We start from the raw sequence: 20,743 nt of genomic DNA, 5'->3' as shown, positions 1-20,743 counted from the left end.
CTTGCTTACAGTTGCTTCTGTGTCTCAGGGTCTTATCTACTCTTAACCACACTGATTCTGACTGTGTTTATTACTACTCGGAGTTTATCAGCAGCAGTGTAGCCTGCCCCCAGACCTGCAAACTCACCCAAACAGTCTGGAACCACAGACAGCTGGCCAGCAGCCAGAACTCCTACCCAAAGTGAGGTGGAAGTGTAAATAAGCACTGACAACGCACCTGCCTGCACTTGGCGAGAACACGAATTATGTAAATCTCATGTTGGAGCAGGATCACTCTTCCCCTTGCCTCTGGACAGGGCATGATCAGTGTGGCTCTGCTGAACAAAGGAATGAAAATACATCCCGCTTTTCTTACTCGGTCTGCCTAGGGAAAAAAGACTTTTTTTTTTTTTAGGCAATTAAAAAGTTTGACTTAACTATAAAATAATTATTATATATTTTCTGGGAACTTATTTTTATAAAGTCATCTGGCAGAAAAGAAGTAAATGAACCACCAGTTCAAATTAGCAGTAGTAAACACTCCCAACTTGAGACATTTGGTGTAGTGAGTAAAATCTGTGCAAAAAACCAAGTCGTGTAATTTGATATACTTGACATAGACTGTGTAGAACTGTATTACGTTGTGTGCATATATAATATGCCATCAGGTATTAAGTCTATGGCAAAGACAGAAATGAGGGACGGGTGGCACTGGGATCCTCTTCAGTAAGCAGGATCCCCCATGAGGACTGGTAAGTGATCTAGTCTCCACATTTTATAATACTAGTGCAAGATCACCACCACAGCCATCCTTTTTTTCCAAAGCACAATATTAGCAAAAACATCCTCAAACTCAGAGTAGCATGGCGGGAACCCAGTCAAGGAACACCAGAAATACAACTAGTTTTTGATCTGCTGCTGTTTAATCAGGTAGGCCTCCTTAGCAACATCCTAGTAAAGCCTTTATGCCGGGGAATTGTGGGAACACAGCACGTGGTGAGGCAGACAAAGTCTCGGGCAAAGAGGAAGATTTGCCTGCATTTACTATTCAGATATCCAACCCGAGGATTGTGCTAGATCCTCAACTGCAGAATGGCAATGTATAGTTACAGCATGTAGGCATCATTTTTAATCTCTTTCTACTCTCTCCGTGCCTGGCCAAGCTATTGCAGCACTTTAATTTACAGACCCTCCACCTGCTAACTCTTATGTGGAGAGAGGGGTTGCTGCTCTGGGTAGTTATATAGGACACCAGTCCAGCAACACAAGAGAGGGCATTGAGCAGAGGTATTTCTTCAACATGGCATTCACGTACATTCTCCACTGACTGTGCTCTGTGAATTTGAGGCTTTCTTGACCAGCTACTGACCTTAAATTCCTATTTCTAGAACCTGCCTTTTATTTCCAGGACTGTAGGACACCCCTCCCAGCATGGTGCCATGCTGCCAGCAGGAGCAGCGCTGAAGTCAGATCCTGGCTTGATTTGAGGATAGGCTGGCAGGAAAAGCAGTTTCCACAGTCCCTGGAGCAGACAATCCATAGAGGGAGCAATGCAGGCGCACCTAGCAGCAGCAGCAGCTCTTGACTAGCTAAAAGAGCAGGCACGGCAAAGCCCCAGCCTGCGCTCCAAGCAGCCACCAGCGTCAGATGCCTTGCTTTGCTCTTGTGTAGCTTTATAACCGTACCTGAGTTGGGACCAAAGCTACCAGTAATGTTTAGGGAGCCACACCTTAAACTGATTTAGGCTATTCCCTACAAAACCTGAGAAGGAATGGATTTTCTTAGAAACGTCTTCTAAACAGCACAAGAAAAATATTGGGAAGCCACCTCCCTCCTACAGGCACTTGCAAAGAACACACCTCCCTCTTACACTAACAGATACTGAAGAGAGGCCTAGTGTTAAAATTCACTTGTCACAGTTTAAAAAAAAAAAAAGTTTTGATTTAAAAAATGTTTGGCACCATACATGGTGCCAGTTTTTCCTCTACGCACACGACTCAAAGAGAGCATCTCCCGTGGCTGTGACTGGCAGTTAGCCCCTCTCATGCCTCGCACCCCACCTGTAACCCACTTCAGAGGCTACAGCTGGGGCCTTCCTGAAAAGCCCCTTCATCATGAAACACTGTGAAACTCAAAAATCTTGTGGCCGGCACCACGCCACGAACGCTGTGGTTTTATTAAAGCTTAAGGCCAAGAGAAGAACAAAGCACAAGCAGAACCTCCTCAGCAGACTAAAGCCCCCTCAGACCCCTTTTCCTCAGGTGTAACTGGAAACCTGCCGTGCCCCTCCTGAAGCAAGCCACCGCCCAACGGCCGCAACCGCCCCTCGGCGCGGCGAAGCCCCGCCCCTGGCAACGCCCCGCCACGCGCGCGCAGCTCCCTCCTTCCCTCTCAGGGGCCGCCCCCACCCGGCATGCTCTGGTCTGCGCCGGGGCGGGCAGCGGCAGCGGGTAGCGGCGGTGCCCGGTCATGTCGGAAGACGGTGAGGAGGATCTGCCGGCCTTCGTGGCCCTGCACGGGGCCGCGCTCCGCGCGTCGAGGGTCCCGGCGCGCTACTGGGAGAGCCTGTGCCGCAAGCTGCGTGGCGAGGTGGGTGGCCGCGGACCGTTGCCGGGGGGGAACGGCGCTGAGGGAAGCTCCTTCGGCGGGAAACACCGCGCGGGGCCGGGGGGGCCCGCTTTCCCAGCGGGGTGAAGAAGAGAGCCAAGAGGTTGCTCTGCAGGGGAGGCTGAGAAAAGCTTCGTGCCGGTTGTTAGAAGCTGCAGCTTGGGACTGTAAAAGAGATTAGGTGTATTGTGCATATCTGATTTCGTCTTATTGTTGTCAGCGTAAAGCTTGAAAGCGTTTGGGGATCCTGGTAACCGGAGATCCAGTGTTGGAGAGAGGTGATGAGTATGTCCTAACGCCTTCGGACCTTTTTGCCGAAGAGGAAACTAGAAAAGCAACAGTGGTAGTAGTAAAGCCAGGATGTCATCATATGTTAATGTATTATGGTTTGGGTTGCCTTTTAGCTGATTCTTTTTTTTTGCCCCGGCTCTCTTCACTTCCATGCTGGTCTACCCAGTCCTTAATCGTTTATAACTGTGCAGAGCTAACTCAGCCAGCTTGTCTTGTGTATGCGTGAGTTGCCTGTCTCAGGGGTGGTTTTGGCCGGTTGGTTTGTTCATTTATTCCTGATCTGAGTAAAAGCCGTTCAGCTCTTGCAGAGAATGGGGATGGTGGTAGAAGAACGTTCCAGCAATGGTTAAAACAATAACAATGCAAGGACTGCTTTGTAGAGCATCTCAGAGCGGCGGTGCTGTGTGACTTTTTATCAGGCGAAATTTTGGGCAAGTTGTAAGCCTTTGTAAAATTGCTACTCATAGATGCAATGACATAAATTTGGGGACATTGCCCTTTGTGAGCCTTTTTGAGTTCTCCTGTTGTAGTAAAGGAACAAGGAACTGAGGCAGGAAAGAGACACAACCCAAAACTAGTTGTGTAGAGACTTGAGAGCGCTCCAGGGAGTCTGGAGGAGTCTGCCTGGAGAAGGAAATAAGAATAAGGTGAACTTTCAGTCCTGGGGAGAGAAAGAGATCTGATGGGAACCTCAAGGTATGGGGAGAAAAGGGAACTAGCGGTAGGGTGCTGTTGAGCGTGATGAGCAGTGGAGAAAAAAGCGGGATGGGATGAGAAGTTTGAACAGGAAGTATAGGACAGTGGGGAAGGAAAGGGGACTGTACTTTAACACACATGTACAAGTAAACTAATTTCTAATTACTTGAATGCTTCTTTTCCCCATCCCAATATTGAAGTTCAGACAGGAGGGAAACATAGCAAGTCATGATATAATCTGAGTGTTTATAGCACATACAGTCAGGAAGGGTCTGAATATGTTACTGCTGCTTTCTAATTGTTGTGTGTCTGGTACTGCTAATAACAGGAATATGTGTGTATTACAGAGAAAATAAATCTACATTAGCTCAAGCATATGCCCAGTCACAAACTTCCTGTTGTATTATACCTCTCTCGACAACCATACGTGTAAGTGACTTGGAGCAGGGAATATCTACTGCTCTTCTTAAACAGGAAGGTATGAGAAGGGATGTACTGGAACAGGATGAAATAGAAGGCAGTATAAAACTGGTAAGGAAACCTGAAGTTGCAAGCTGTTATATTGCCATATGCCAGTATTATGAAGCTGGAGGTAGCTGGCAAACTTTGGAATTGTGCTGTGACATAACACAGGCTTAAGATTTGTGTCCTGTGGCTGAAATCCTTGCATGTTACCAACTTTGTTGGGGGGTGTGTGTGAAATTTGGAAGGTAAGAGAATAGAGTGAGGAGATCCATAGTCCTGATCCTTTTACAGAGGCGGGGATGGAGAAAGGCAGGATGAAGAAAGCATATGCTCTAAGGTGGCAGGCTGCTCTTTCTGTTTCATTTTGCTTGCAGTAGTGGCTGAGCATGTTCTTTTGTACTAAGTGTTCCAGTGCATGTGGAAGGAGAGATTTAATGATTTCAGTGTGCTTAGGAAGATAAATTAGGCTGCTGATGGTGCTTGTCTTTACTGTTGCAGCTTCTGAGTTTTACCCAGAAGAAGGGCAAAAGGATATGGAGAAGACTGGGATGTCCAGGGAAAATTACTGTGAGGAGAGCCGTGGACTGGGATGAGCTCTTGAGGAGGTAGAGACAGAGCTACAGTACCTTACTTAGAACTGGATCATGTGGAGTGGCTGGAGGAGCAGCAGTAAAGAAAGCAAAGGAGGTGAAGGGAAAGGGTGACAATGTTTTGGGAGTCTAGGTAATAGTAACTGGGGGTGGGGTGGAAATCAGTGCAACATGGAGCATAGGGTGAGTTTCCTTGTTTCATGTGTGAAGGTTGGAGGAATTTTTCATTTGTCCTAACCTGTTGCAAAGATTAAAACTTTCTAGCATTGAACTTGGAAAATTTGCATCCATAATACAGATGAAAATCTCTCTTACATCAATACCTCTAGAACCCAGCCCAGGCAGCTGTTTTCCAACACACACGCGTGCTTCAACATACAGAGTGAATGCACCCTCCCTCCTCTGTGTATGTTAAAGCCTGTGAGAGAAGTGGAGGGGACTTTGTTTATTTTTTTCATTTACCTTGAGATCTGCTGGAGCAGGTTTCCTTCTGAGAGCATTATGTAACCATGAACTGAATTGGATTGCTCGTTCAAAACATGGTATATCTCCTAGGTCAAGAAACCTGCTTTTGTTTTTTTGTTTTGCATTTAGCATTCAATGTCTGTTGGGAAGCAAACTTTCCATGTTTCTGGCAGAAACTTGAAAAACAAAACATATGCATGTGTAATAATTTGCTATAAACCCTAAAATTCTATTTCCAATATAGTGGTTGTTTCTTATGTTACTGGAGAAACCGTGTATAGTCTGGTTACAAGCCTGGGAAATACAGTGCCTGCATCTGATGTTATTCATAACCTTTTTTTTTTCTATTCCAGCCATATACTAAGTTATGTGGCGGGCTTCTGTGTATCACAGTAAGATTTTTGTGGCCCTGAGATGTCGCTGGCAAAGGACTGCTTAGAGTTTCATCCCAGTTAGAAATGGAGGCTTTTAATTAATTACTAGGAGGAATGCAGCATGATCAATACTACTAGACTTTATTTTCCAGAGCAGGGGAGGGCAGGCTATTGTTCAGAGGCTGCCTGTGGCCTTCAAAGCAGTTTGCATTGTCCCTAAAAGGAATTTGCTGAAGATGCCAGTGCATGTCATTGTCATGACATGCGCCTGCTTTGTTACCGCTTTCTCTGGTTCATTAGGTTTGTTAAGTTGGAACTGCACCTGAATATGAAGAGAGAGTGATTTTGCCCAAGCATGTTTTGCTTGCAAATAGTTGTGCCACTGAAATGTGTTGCTACCCCTTTGCTGTCTTCTAGAGACTATTACTAACTCTGTCGGAGTACTTCATGCAAGTTCTCCCTATTCTGCTTCAAGCGAAAGGTTATACTTTTCAAATTGGTTGTGTGATCTTATCCAGCTGTTTTTTGCTTAAGTAGCTTAAGATTCCTTTAATGGAACTGCTGCGTTAGTATGTTCACAGTGTGACAGACCCTCAAAGGGAGGGAGGAAGAGAGGAGGACAGCAGTGTCGTCAACACACTTAACAGGCTGTGTGTCCACACTGCCAACCAGGCACTTCTGCCAAACCTGTCAGTTCACTACTGAACTGTTTGCATTATCAATTATGAATTTAAAAACCCAACAAAAACCTCACAAAAAGCCACTGATTAAGGTGGTCTTGAGCTGCTGCTCCAAGAAGTGTGAATTTCTTCAGGTGAGGAATATATATACCTAATTCACTTTTCAAGGTGTTAAATTCTCAAGGAGAAATTTTTTTTAGCATAATTCTGCTGAAAGGTATTAAAAGTGGAGAGTTTTTGCTAACTGCTACAATCTCATGCAACTGATGCTCTGTTGGAGGGAGAGGTCAAAACTTTGGCTTAGAGAATTCCGAGTCCCTTCATTTTTAAGTCTTGAGTTTATATTTAATAAAACGTAAAGCCAACAGCTTCCCTTAGTTGTAGAAGGACTTCATCATGGGGTTTTGGTGAATGGGTGGAGCCTGTGGTGAGTGAAGGCTAATCTCCCAAGTCAGCAGCTGGCTCACCTCATATCCCTGCTCTTACAAACTCCTTAAGACAAATTGTCAAGTGTAGAAAGCATACATAGTGCCATACAGTAGCAGGTGTCAAGTGGACTCCAGTGAATCACACTTGCGGTTTTAATTTTCTAATGACTGCCAGTCACTTAGCTGCTGTTTCTCCTGCTAGCTTGATGAGGACAGTTCTTGATCCAGCAGCAGGAGCAGCAAAGCGTCACTTCAAGGAAGAGTGGAACGTGTGTGCCCTGGTGTACTTTTTTGCTGCCTGTCGTGGGCCAGGATTAGCACTTGTGCGGTGAGCCAGATCAGGGAGCTTATCCAGCTGGGAGCTAACCTGACGAAAATAAATTGTGAGCACTATTGACGGCTGCACAAGGAAGGACTCTTCCTTTTGCTGGGACCTGCGTGTGGTTACCTCAGCTTAGAATGACTACAAATTGTACAGGCAACCGAACAGAGACTTAAAGGAACATTGGTGGCTACTCTTATAACAGCAAGAGGTCATGATATTGCTTACTATTGAGTAATGTTGTCCTCTTCTAGCAAAACTGGAAAACTAGGAATAAATTAGAATTGCTAGCTATTTTGATGTCTGCTGAAGTAAATGATACTAAGTCAGCTTCTAATTTTTTAAAACACAGGTGTATTTTTAATCTCCGGTGAGGCTGTTGAGAAAGTAATTTTCTTTACCTTAAGAAAAATGTATGTGTGGAGTTAGCCAACACATTGTTGGCATCTTCTTTTTCTTCCCCCCAGCCCAAAGGAAAATGCCATCCCCTGATCCTCAGAAAAGAATTTCAGGTACTTCTCCACTTGGATCTGGTCAATGATATCATGCTGTGGCTTAAGATCTGAAGCAGGTGTTGTTTCTTCACTGCCTTCCTCCCTTGCTAGCTGTCTTTGGGCAGCTATCTGCTTTGTCTAGGTGGCCTTGCTTTACAGGTGTGGAGTTGATTTCTTCCCCTCCTTGTTGGGGCTTAGCAGAAATAATTATCCTGAAGGAATGCTCACTTGAACAAATAAAGGCTTGTCACTGCCTCTGGAATTTTACAGCTAATAAGTTGTCAATGTCTAGAAGAAATGACTTCTAATAATGTGGTGTCAGAAGCTAGGTATACTGGGGCTTGACATGTTAAACCAGTAACTTTAGAGGTCACATTTCTAGGTCTTTCTCCCTCCCTGCTACTTTCTAGTGAGGCTAGATTGAGACAAATGATTTGTCTGCTCCTGCCTGGTTCATTGTGAGTGACTTAACAAAAATAACTCCCTCTGAAAGGATTTGAAAAGTCTTCTGAGACTTTACACATGCTTTTCTTTTTAAAAGCACATGTTCACGTTGAAATCATGAAAGTTGTCAGCAGAGTTGTGGTTCTGCAAAAGATATGCAAGCCCACCATTTCGCAAGATTTTGGCAGAAGGGAAACTTGTGTACTGACCTACTGAATTTATGTAGGTTCTAGATCAAGATGTTATATCTGGAGTAGGCAAGAATGCAAACAAATCCCTTTCAGCACATCAGTAGAGGTAAGTGTATAGACCTTAACTTGCAGCAGTATAAGGAATCTCCCAACTCATCTGGAGGTGAGTGAGCATGGGCAGTTCCTTGTGTAGGGAAAGAAGCACGGGGGAAACATGCTGAGATTTCTTAACTGTTTCAGAACACAAGTGGTAAAAGCTCTTTTTCTTCAGGGGCCCTAATGTACTTTAGTATGGTTGTGGAGCCTGGGTAATACCTGGTTTTGTAGGTCTTAAATTGTTGATTTTAGCAAAGTTGAGCAAAGATATTCTGTCTTCAGCTTTTGGAATTCTTTGAGAAGTTAAACTAATAGATGATCGTCAGTAGACGTACTGGTACCAAAGAAACCAGCAAAGCTTCCTGCCAATATTAACTAAAGAAACTTCCCAAACAGCTCTATTAAAATGTGAAAGAATAAATACTGTTGTTCATTTGTCTCTTAAGTTAAAAATGCCAATTTTTATCAGATTGCAGGCCAAAATTATCTAAAAGTGCCTTTCAGTGTTGCATTATGCATATCGGGGTACTGCCTCAACCAACTGCTTGATATTTTGTGCACTTTCAATCTCAGGTATTTGATGCTGGTGACTACTTCGGTATAATGCAAGTAGAAGAGGTGGATGATGAGGAGGAAGGTGATGAAGAAATGGAAGAAGAGTTAAAAAAGAAACCAAATCCTGGAAATGAACCTTGTTTCAAAGTTATCGTAACAAATGAGAATGGGCTTCAAGCCTCCAATCCCGATAGGTGAGTAGTGATTTCAGAACTAGTGTTCAGTCTTTGAGTAGTCTTAAACCCTAAAATGATACAGACAGTTTGCTTTAAAACTTGTTTCGTCCTATTCAAAAATCTTTTCTTACTATAAGACATAGCTGCCTGTTTGAGGAAAGGTGCATGCTATGAGGCACATCTTGCAAAGGGTACTAGGAGCGCAAGTATCTTAACCTTGTTCTTTTTTAAATCATGCAGGAAGATGCTTAGAAATTGGTTTTAGTAAACTGAGGGAGAAAATAGGGAAAAGACAACCTTGAAATGAATTCTGCAGAAAGAAAACAAAAACTTTGTATCTGCAAGACTGTGTGTCCTTGCGGAAAAAAAACCTGAAGAAGTAATTGTGACCTTCACAAATCTCAGGCTAAGGAGGTATTGAGCAGCTTCAAAGTAATGATCCATGGACTATTAAATTTCCTCCAGTTGGCTAAAATATAATTCAAGAGTGCGATAGTGTGATTGCATGCTATGCATGCATATATAGTTGAATACATCACGTTACTGTTGGCTTTCTTCAGAATCAGCTTATTTGTCATGAATATGAGACTAGTGTACAGCTATAAAACTAGAAAAAAGTTGCATAAGAAACAACTTCATGTTACAACACAGTTTTTTGTGTTCTTACTGATTTCAAACATAGAACAGGCTACTTGTCATATATTAATAAATGGCAGTGAGATGAAGTCAACTCTGCTGGAGATCTAAACACAATTCTGCTCAGTTCTATAGAACTTCTTTTGCCAGAACTTTCATACTTTTTAGGTCTTAGGCAAACATACAAAGTCTAAAAACCTAAATTTAGCCTTGATGAGTAAAAACAACATAGAGCATAGGTATCTGCCTTTACGTGCCTGCTTTAACCTAAGTCATTACTTTTCTAAATCTGAGAACACACTTAAATTACAAAGTTCAAAACAGGTCTTGTGATAATCTTGGGCTTCTTTGCAGCATTCAGATGTGTGGGAATGTAGGAGCAGAACACCAGCACGCCTGTTTGCTAACAGATTTCCAAAGAGCTTGATCTTAGCATTCTCTAGAGTCTTTAATTTTAAAATTAAATGAGGTTTCTTCTGTATGTGGAATCTGAGATACAATAATTGTTCAAGGATACTTGGTGTACGTGACAGCGGACATGTTTTTAACTTTCTGAAATGTGGGTGGTGGGGTGGTTTTGTTTGGAGGGGGTTGTTGTTTGTTTGGTTTGTTGGGGGTTTTTAGCAAGTAGAATTCAGATTCCTATCTGACTTGGTTCAGTAAGAGGATATAACCAAAATGTGGGAGAACCCTTCTGTTTGAATAACTGGTTTTTTTAAAAATCATGCAGCCTAAACAAGAGTTAAACTTGTCAAGGGAAGCTGTGCCAGTTGTGTATGATTTTGTTTTGGATCAGATTGGTAATTCTTTAAAACAATGCTTTTTTTTCTAAAAAGACCAGGGCGGGGGGGGAGAGGGAAACACTCAAAAAAAACCCCAAAGACAAACAATAAAAAAAACTTAATCCTTTTTTTTTAATAGTAAAAGATACAGGCTTTTCATGATCAGATCTCTCCACTGAGTTGTACAGATGATGGTAGATGTCACAGAGCTCATGGCTAACAAGATCCTTGAATACTTTTGCAAAATAATGTGTTGTTTTCCTTCTTCAGGGAAGAATATCTGGTTGATACAGTGGAGTTAATGATCAAAAGGGAAGAAACTCTTGTGTTCCTGGCCTTTAAAGGGAACTGGGCTTACAAACTGAGTGCCCTGTTCTGTGTTTGCTCCTCGTTTTCATGGAAATACTAACTAATGCACAATAAGCTTTCTAGAACAAAAACAGAGTGTAAGTTACTGCTGGGAAGTCGTTCCTAACCTGTAATGTCACAATGTGTACTCTGGGAGGGACTTCGGGAGTAAGAGAAGACTTAGTTATCAAACAATCTACAAGGAAACGTAGCTCTTATTCACAGAACATCTGGCAATATATGTGTGAAAATATACTGTTGTAATGTTACCAAAATTCTCTTTAAGCATTTTCCTCATCGACCACGCCTGGACGTACCGTGTTGAACATGCCCGCCAGCAGCTGCTTCACGTACCTGGTTTACTGCACAGGATGACAAATCTCATGGGAATCGACTTTCACGGAGAGATCCCAGATGAGGGCAGTATTGAGCAAGTGTTGCAGGAAATGTGGAAATACAATCAGACCTACCAGCTTTCTCAAGGGGTAAGTCTCTAAGGCCTAATTAGGACACTAAAAAGTTCTGAGCAGTCCTGAATGAAGACATTCCAATACATGGCTATTAACAAAGATACATTTTCAATACAAAAAAGGTCGTTTACAGGCATTTCAGAATAAACTCCTACTTGGAAGGAGAGCAAATGCCATGTAGGGCTAAAATGCACAGTGGCTTGCTATCAGCTTTCTGATGAGAACTTTGAGGGGGTTTTTATAGAGATGGGAAGAGTCTGCTACAAAAGAAGTGGGCTAGAAGGGGAAGATCTGCTTGTATATTATGTGGGTTTTTTCTACTCAAACTTTCTCATAGTGAGGGAAAGAATGTCATGAATCAACTGTCTCACATAAAAGTGAGTGTCTCAGCTATGCTCACAGTTTTCCTCACCTGTATAGAGTGCTTTACGCACCAGGGATATATCTACACTGTTAGATAACTTAACTTCCTGGTTTGTATTTGGCAACTGATTGTCTATACTGTGTAAATGTTAGCTCACCCTCAGGTGAGAACCAGCTAGTTTCAAGATGGAACCTAAGTGTCTCTGGGCATAGCTTACTCTAAGGGCTGCTACTTTTAGGTAGTGTAGATAAGACCACACCAGGTTTGGTCCCTCTGCCCTACATATTCCTTCAGCACTGTACCAGCAGGTCTTGAGCCGTCAAACACCCTCAAGTGCATACATGCCATTTCTGAGGGAATACAACCCTCAGGGTTCAGTTAAAAACTCTTTTGTAGGGGCTGCAATATACCTCCTAGGCTATTGTGAGTATTTTGGATTAAAGAGGAGAAAGGCAAATTCTTCGGGCCAAGCCCTGTGCAGAATGGGCAGGGCTAACCCTGAGCAAGTGAGCATGACTAACCTGCACCTCTTAACTCAGGGGCTTGAGGTTGTTGCTTGGAGTGGACACCTTTTTCAATTATGGTATCAGCTTAGCTCACAGTAGTATCAGGCCTGAAAAATCCCTGAGAAAGTGATTAGTTGTAACTGCTTTCTTTTTTCCTTGTTTTTTTTTTTTGTTTAAATAAAAAGGAGATCTGAACAGTATCTCTCAATCTTTCTACCCTATGTCTTTGTTGCCCATCTTGTTGTCATGAGTGGCTTGTGAATCAGGTGGAATTATCTGTGTTACCACTTGAAAAGTGCTTTCCTGGAAGACAATTAACTCAACTTGTAGCTGCATTTGTCTTCTGTTCCCCTTTCTGGCACTAGGCTGCCTGAATATCTTAAGGCTAATCTCTGTGCCTCCATTTCCGCATCTGTAAAAGGGCGACAGGAGTGCTACCAAGCAATTTAAAGTTTATTCATTCATTCAGGATTTTATCGTGACAAGTGTTGCAGCCTCAACACTCTTACAGCCAGCTGTTGTTGCAGGGGGCAGTTCTGCTCTCTTTCACTCTTAAGCTGTAAACTTCCAACTCGTCCTTGTAGTGAACTAGTTCTGATAGAAACTGCAGGAAAACTAACCCTACCAAAAAAACCAAACAGCCTTCTGCTGCTTTAGCTCCCTGAACTGGCTAGTTTGGTAGAGGGGAAACAGGTCTAGTAAGCAACAGCACTAGCATAAGAAAGAGGACGGAACTGTGCATTTGAGATGGGAACAGGCTGTTCCCAGCAGTGGCTGGATGCTAGTCTGGCTTAGCCTCCGAGTTGCAGGGATGGGAGTGTTACTCTGTACTTCGCACCTGCTCACAATCTTGGCTAGAGTAGGAAACAGAGAAATGGTGTAGGGGGTGCTGCCAGTGCCTTCTGTCTTGCAGTGCTTTTCTAGCAATTGATATGTGCAGGATGTCTCGCTCTCTTTAATCGTACAGACTGCTGAGGAGAAGGTTCCTGTCTGGTACATTATGGATGAATTTGGATCACGCATTCAGCATTCAGATCAGCCTAGCTTTGCAACAGCACCTCTGTTTTATATGCCTCAACAAATTGCTTACACTGTTCTCTGGCCTTTGAGAGACCTTGAAACTGGTGGTAAGTGTGTGTCTGTAAAGTTTGGGGTTTTTTTTATGCCCGCAACAGAAGATGTGCCATATTCTTACAAATCACTGAGCACTTCACAGCAGAGCAAATATTTCAAGACCAAAATGACTGCATATTTGCAGTGCTATCAAATTTAAAAGTTCTCTGCCTGATATTCCCAGCACCATAATTTATGTGAGATAGAGGCCTTCATTCATCAAAAAATGTTGTTAATGTTTTATTGACAGAGAACTTCAATCTTGCAACACTGTCCTAGTGAAACTACTGATTCAGTCATCTGAGAGTTTAAAAAAAAATTCCTTAAAAGTCTATGTTTGTAGCTCTGAGTCACAAAGTCAAGTACTTGAAGTCAGAAAATGCCAGGCCAACCGTTTGCTCCTGTAATCTTGGTTGGGGGCCACCTTATGCCCCCATCATGTAGAGGAGATAAGTGCCCAGCTGTCTGACTAAACTGTCATTAAGTCAGATGGTTTTGGACTAATTTTTGCATCCTAAATAATACCCTTTTTAATGTCGTTCTTTAATTATCTCTAACTTTGCATTTAAATAAAGAAGTTGTGGTATTATTAACTGTTCAGCTGTCATTGGTGTGATATGGCATGAGGAAGACTTTCAGTGGAGATATGAAAGGCAGTTCCTAGAAGGTTCTCCTTGTTTTGGTGCAGATGAAGTGACTCGTGATTATGCTTACGGGGAAACGGATCGCTTGATCAGGAAGTGTGTTTTGTTACCGTGGGTGCCTAATGAAGTGTTGGATGTCAACTGTTTTACACCAGAGCCATCAGATGAGCATTACCAGGTATAACTTTAATAAATCTCATATTTTATCTCTTTTAAGAAGAGGTGGTGGGTAAAAACATTGCAAAAATTCTGATTTTGCTTCTTTTTAGGCTTAAAGATTAATTCGGAGTATAGCTATTAACTAAAAAAAAAACCCCAAACAAATCATTTCAAAGAAAGCATGTTGAGACAAGAAATGTCTTATGCATAATATTTAACTGTTTAAAAACTGAAGCAACACAAATTATTTCTAATATGTTACTGTAATATTGTATAACTTTCTCTATAAGCATGCTGTAAGGTACATCATATAAGGTACCCACCTTCCAGTTAGATATTTGAGACGTTGCCTAATAGGCTTACCGATTGGATTTATTATTGTAGCACTTTTGGTCAGTCTTGAATTACAGAAAGATTTATTTTAGTTTTTTAGGAGTGGTTATATTTTTCAACCTGGCTACTCACTCAATGTCGTGGTTTAGAACCATTAAATATTGGAGCAGAGATGTCTTTAGTTTGATGGCACTGTTTTGTTTTGTTTTGTGCTCTCCTTTCTGCTAAATGTTTGTGATATTTTAAGGATGTGAAATTATTGTTGTTTGGAATCTCCTTTTCATGAACCAGATCTGCATGAGGTTCTTTTTTAAGAAAAATTAAGGAACCTGATGCCTATGAGGACACTGTACTGGCCACGAACTGGCGTTCAAAGTGCAGCTTCTGAAGATTAATCTATACTCTACTCCAACTGTATGTTTCTTGTGATAGAGGATAGGCAGAAAATGCTGGATCCAGCTTGTTATTAACAATATCTAGTCAGAAATGAAGTTTCTGCCAAAGAAGGATATACATTCAAAATAATTAGGCTGTCTTGTAACCTAAGTCAGATTGGTTGGTTGGGATTTTACATTTTTGGAAGAGGGGTAGATGTACTTTGTGTTTACAGACGAGGAACAACAATGCACCCATAGTTTCATGTCTTACAGGTGTTCTCTTGGCAAAAGTGCCTGGATCTCAGATAAGGCAATTTTTTCCACATGTTTTAATTCTGTTTTACGATGATAGGTCAAGTTAAAGAACTGTGTGTGGCAAATGGGCAAACAATATCCTCCTTTACCACCCCACCTGAAAAACATCTTCTCAAAGCATCCTTTTTTTCTTTACTGTGTCTCTGCCACTCAGCTATTGAGAAGAGATGACAGCAAAATATTGATGCTAGAACCAACCAACAGAGCTTTCTTTTACTCTAGATTGTTTAGCTGTAGATTAAAGTCTTAAATGGTGACAGACCAGTGAAGAATAGCTTAGGGCATAGCACATCCTTAAGCACCGAAAGTGAGGTGGCTAGAAAGAGATACCATGTTGCTGACACTTCCGATTCCCCTATTTTCACATAAGCAGAGCTGCATGCGCAAAAAAGTACAGACAACTTCAGAGATCAGTTTATAGCACTAATATGTGAGCCAGCAGTTCTGCAGGGAAATACAATTGTGTGAAAATGTTTCTAAACGTTTCTGCAAGTCATACGGTTTCAAAATCGCTTGCTGCTATCACTGTATAATTTCTGCAACTGCTTTACTACTATGTGCAAATAATCACTTGTTGTTAAATGGACTGTGTTGTTTTTTACTATAGCTAAGGTTGTTATATTTCTTATTCTAATTTTCCATTAAATAAACCTGAAGGCTTCAGTGTTCTATTTAAAAGAATCACAGAGTTGTCACAGCAACATTGTGGCTTAACTTTTACCTGATTTTTGTTCTGTTACCTAATTCAGGTCTCCAACACAGATCACAGAGGCTGTAATTTAAATGGTACTATGGGTAATGATTGGGCAATGATTGCAGAAACCAGTGTCAGGGGAGGCGGCTTCTAATGAAGTGTCTGGGATGAAAGACGTATTTCTTGGGGTGACTAGAGTAGTTGCTGTTCTGCAGCAGCTCCCTGCGTTTGAGTTGCAGAAAAGGCAGTAATGAATCCTCCAGTACTGTTCTGAGAATTGTAGTCTTCTCTTAAAAGTACAGGCTCCCTTCCTATTCTTAGGTGACTGCAGGAATTACTTTGTATTTGTACTGTCCGGTTTATTTTAGAAGGTGATGTCTAAGATCTTAGATTACAATTGTGGTTTTGTTTATGCTTTCCAGTTATGTATGATTGTATTCCCCATAACAGCCTTAAAGCTAAAGAGGTATTTCTATGGCTGGACAGACACTTCACCACTGCAACTTATGAGGACAGTGTGCAGCAGCTGGAACTCAGGGAGCTGTTGCAGAACAGCAGCTACTTTGGTTTCTCAAGATGCACTTCTCCCATCCCAGAGTTTTGTGAGCTACTTCCTTTGGCAGGGTATCAGCAATGATCCAAATGTGTATTTCCTTTGACCAGTCAGAGGTGTTGTAAAAGATGGAATGAGATTTTTTTTCAAGCGTGTTTACTGCTGAAGACTGCAAAAAGCCTTTTGCTCATTTTCACAGGAGCAGAATTAGGTTCCAGCCTCCTATATCTTTTTTTTTTTTTTTTTAGTTATCTGTAATAAAACATCATGGCTAAATGGTCAATCTTCCATTTCATTGGAAATACAGTAACTTTGTCTTTTACTGCATATGATCATCTGTGATTTGATATCCTGTTTAATGCTTAGGAGAAACAGGAATTTCTCAGGGTGCTTTGACAGTGTTGATAAGCCCTGGTCTTGAAGCCATATTTCTTGTTCCTCTTTTACTAATAGCCTTACCTCTGATTCCCTTCTGCCGCTGCTCTTGTACTGATTTTTTTTTTTTTCCCCCCTAAGCAGCATATTATACAACATAATACATTTCTCAAAATGCAGCTTTGGTGGAATTCACTTGCGCCAAACACAATGGACCGACAAGACATGCAGATGGACTGTCATTTTTACTGTGACTACAAATGCATCTGTATACGTGTATTTAAATTCTTATATGGAGATAAGGAATTGCAGAAAATGATTTGTAAAGGTTTACAATTTGAGAAAATTTCAACAGGCTAAACTTCAACAGACTGTTGCTAATAAAACACTTGGATGAACATTGAGTCATACAGAATATTTTACCTGTAGCTTCTCCTTAAAGATTATGTTGTTTTTCAATCCCTTCTTTTATAAACACGATTATGCACACTTTAAAATTCAGTTTGGTCTAAGCTGCTGTTCATATCCACTGAATATTGTGGAGTTTGACCTCAGACTGCTCATTTATTCTGCTGAATATTAACTTTTTGTGGTTTTTTGGTTTTTAGGCAATTTTAGCAGAAAACAAGGAAAAACTGCCTGTAATGATAAACCCACCAGTTTATGACAAAGACAAAGTTTTCAAGTATGTATCTGCAAACAAAATGCTTTCTTATCAAGATTAAGTATAATAATTGCAATGTGCTGAGGCTGAACAGTCTTTTCCAGCTTTGAACAACAGAGACGAGTTGAAGGTGTGTTTTTACGTAGCCACTTGCTTAAGATTCTGACTTACTAGTTGTTCTTGTTGGATTCTTCAGACTAAATGGATTGTCACTTACAGAATTTCTAAAAATAAATTTTAAGATTTTTTTTAAATAAGCGCCACCTTCTGGGTGAAAGAAAAGTTGCACAATGTTGTAACTGTTTTCACTAAGGAGTATAACTAAAGTGTGTAAGAAAGACTAAAGACTTCTCTTCTGCATTATGGCATGTACATCCATAGGGGTATATGTGCTTCTCTGTGCTGTGTGAATGTTACAGACTATTCCCCTTCTTCAGATGAGATTGCCAAGCAGGAATCTTGTCAAAACCTGGGATGTTTTAAATTCGATATGTGCCTTACTACAAAAATGGAGTGTATGGCGTGAAACTATTTCAGAAGAAAGCTGGAAGAACACTGCAAAGATAAGGGATTTCTGTGAGCAAAAGCAGTGGCACTGCGTGGCTAGACTGCCTTATTACTAGTTTTATTCCAGAAAAACGTACTATTACGTAGCATTGCTGTGAGTTGCACTCCAGGGTGTTTGTAGTCTGACACTGGGATCCGAGCTCTTGCTTGCAACATTTTGCTTAAGGGATGAGGTTAGGCTAAAACGTATTTGCTAGGTACACTCACACCCCAGCTTCTTGTGTTGAGAGGAATTATTATTCATTAGATCAACTTTACTTGGGAAGAACTACTGAAAATCAAAGTCGCTTTGAGTTGAGAGGCATTTGTTAACTTGCTCAGTGATAGTTTAGATTTTATTATGCAGTTGAAATCTCTGGTTTGTCTAGACTTTGAGGATAAGCAAAAGCTATTTTTTCATGCAGTGTACTTGCTTCTATTTCAGATAAGGAAGTCAAAGGTAGATGCATTCTAACAGAGATGGAAAGAAACAGTGAGGATGTTGGGAAATGTTAACTTATTTTTCACCACTACCTCTTTATTTTGCATCTCATATTTCAGGTGAATGTCATTCACATCAGGGAGGCAGAGAGGGAAGGAGGGGGAAAACACATGCCAAATCCTTCCTGCTCTGCTTCTAAGGAATGTCATCAACACCCTGTCCATGTATTCCTAAGGGTTTTCCTCTCTTCTTCTTTGTCCAGCTCCTGTCTGGAGAGGAGAAAGGAGAGCAGCTTGGCCTCCACAGGAGGCCAGAAGGTCCTTCTTGTGTTCTGAATTTCATCTACTAAAGTTCCTCCAGGAGCAGGGTAGCATCTCAGAGTCCAGATGACCTAGTGGGAGCTGCAGTCTTCCAGTGCTCTTGGCCTCCTTCAAAGCTTTAAAGGTTTTAAGGCTGCCACCATGGACAGGCAGATGGGAATGTGTGAAGCTGGGTAGATGTGTGTAGCCTGTTAATGTGTATGCTTTGCATACATACACATCATTAAATGCATGAGGTTACAAAGTTTAGAACCTGGGACAAATTCTTAGTCATCTTGTTTCCAAGTAGAGCTAAGACAGAGAATGGGAAGATGAAATAAATGTTAAACCTGAATCCTGAAAGGCAGGGGAGGGAGCAAGTACATGTAGTTTGATATAGCAAAATTATAGGTTCAAGTAGGTCTTGTAGCATTAATAGTGACTGCTGCCCTAGGGAGATTGTTCTATCCAGCTGTGTTGATTGCTGGCTTGAAAAAAAGGTGGATAAAAGACCTAAACGTTTCAAGGACAAAATTAATATGAAAAGTCCTTCCAGTTTGTGTTGGGCTTGATCATCTCTTTTTCTCTTGATCTTCTCGTTCATGTGTCTCTTCAGCTACCTCAGTCATTTCTTAAAGATGCCCGAAGAGCTGTTACAAGACAACTCTGTTTTGATCGGTCTTGTCAGCTCTGTGCTTTGGGAGTTGATTCTCATAACTGCTTCTTAGCTTTAAATGCTTTGAATAAATTAAGTAACATCTAACATGTTTTATATTATTTGCACAATTCCACTGGCTAATATCTTCTTTAATCCCAGAATTTATAGCATCCCTACTAGGACTTCTGTATGACAAGGAGGGGGGGGGGAATCATTCAGGAAGTATGGTTAGCTGGCTTCATTAGTTCAGTGTGTCATTGATATCGGAATGAAAGGTCCAGAATAGGTTGGCTAATATCACAGTATTGTAGTGTAGAGGTTCTGTCATCTATTAAACCCAGAATGGGACTTGGTGCATTTCTTATCTGTCTGTATTTTTATGTATATATGTGGATGTGTATTATCAGAGTAGACACTGGAATGTGTACCAATTTACTTAACTTAAAACAAGGGAATACCATAGAAGATCCTACGTGCTCCTTAGATAACAACAAAGGAATTGCCCAGTAGTTGTCAGGTGCCTGCCCTTATAGTCTGTGTTCTTCAGTGCAAAGGTCTGTTTTTTTCCAAATGTATGCATTAATACTGGATATACTAAAGTACCTAAGGGAATCTGACCACTAAGCTCAGTGATAGGTGTTGGCAGTGAAATACATTAATTTTATATAGTGTTTCTATGAAATCTTCCTTCTCAGAACTAAATCATATGCCTTCCAGAGCCTTTGACTGTCCCAAGACTTTTATGGTAAGAGGATTGCGTATAGAATGGATGGAGTAACTTAAAAACTTGGAACAAGTGGAATGGCCTTATTTTCCCCTCTAATCTTAACCTCCATCAGCTTATTTCAGTGGTCTTCCTGCACTTGGCAAAGATAGATTGAGCTCCCCTGTTTCTTCTGTGCTGCACTTTTGTGTTCTATAAGTAAGTCTTAAGATACATAATCCAGAGTGCTCTGGCACATGAATTTCCTAGCAAGACTTCAAGATTAAGAAAGCAGGCTTTTTATTGTTAATGTGAGTAGCACCTCTGTGAAATCTTGTGTATAGCTGTAAGCTACTGGGGGGGGGAAGTCTTTCTAATAGTCTTTGATAACTATATATTATAGAAGATACCACTATCTTCTGTGTATCTCTAAAGGGAGCTCAGTGTTGTAGTGGGAAATTTTTGAAAGAGAAGTATTAGTTTTTTAGGAAGGGGGTTCTTTGTTTTTAATACTTAATCAGGGGAAAAAGAGTACCAGAATCTTTCTTTAAGCCTGCTGTTCAGAGGGACTGAATGCAGGTCACTACTTGTATTTCTGTGTGGTGTAGAGCTTATGTAGAGCGTTTAAGTGAATTAACACCGGGGGGAAATTGATTTTTGGATGTGCAAGAGGAGGTGACCCATGTCTCAGCTGAATCCCCGATTTGTGCAAAGAACACCCTGCTCTTCAGCTGAGAAAAGTATCTGGTGTCTAGCCAACAGTGGGAGTTTATTACTAAATGACGTATTGGGAAACATGGAATTAAGGGGGGGGGGGGGCAGGGAGGGAACTTCTGATTAAATGATGTCTAGGGAATGATGTGGAATAACATTTATTGGAGTTATCAGATGCTGGCAGGCTCTCCAGGT

The 20,743-nt window shown here is 41.3% G+C and overlaps 1 protein-coding gene across 2 annotated transcripts in view; it reads left to right on the top strand.

The window, feature by feature from the left end:
• The first annotated feature begins 2,417 nt into the window (after positions 1–2,417).
• TTLL12 (tubulin tyrosine ligase like 12) overlaps positions 2,418–20,743 on the top strand; it is a 29,575-nt gene continuing 11,249 nt past the window's right edge. For both annotated transcript variants that reach the window (XM_076343830.1, XM_076343820.1), the window contains exons 1-6: positions 2,418–2,568; positions 8,696–8,871; positions 10,906–11,104; positions 12,927–13,086; positions 13,761–13,894; positions 17,131–17,207. In XM_076343830.1, coding sequence (XP_076199945.1) covers positions 2,449–2,568; positions 8,696–8,871; positions 10,906–11,104; positions 12,927–13,086; positions 13,761–13,894; positions 17,131–17,207 — 866 coding nt within the window. In that variant the 5' untranslated portion in view covers positions 2,418–2,448. The remainder of the gene's footprint in view (positions 2,569–8,695; positions 8,872–10,905; positions 11,105–12,926; positions 13,087–13,760; positions 13,895–17,130; positions 17,208–20,743) is intronic.

Source organism: Aptenodytes patagonicus, chromosome 1 (assembly GCF_965638725.1).
Source record: "Aptenodytes patagonicus chromosome 1, bAptPat1.pri.cur, whole genome shotgun sequence".
Taxonomy (NCBI): domain Eukaryota; kingdom Metazoa; phylum Chordata; class Aves; order Sphenisciformes; family Spheniscidae; genus Aptenodytes; species Aptenodytes patagonicus.
Note: the sequence above shows the minus strand (reverse complement) of the source record. Positions and strands in the feature narration are given on the sequence as shown.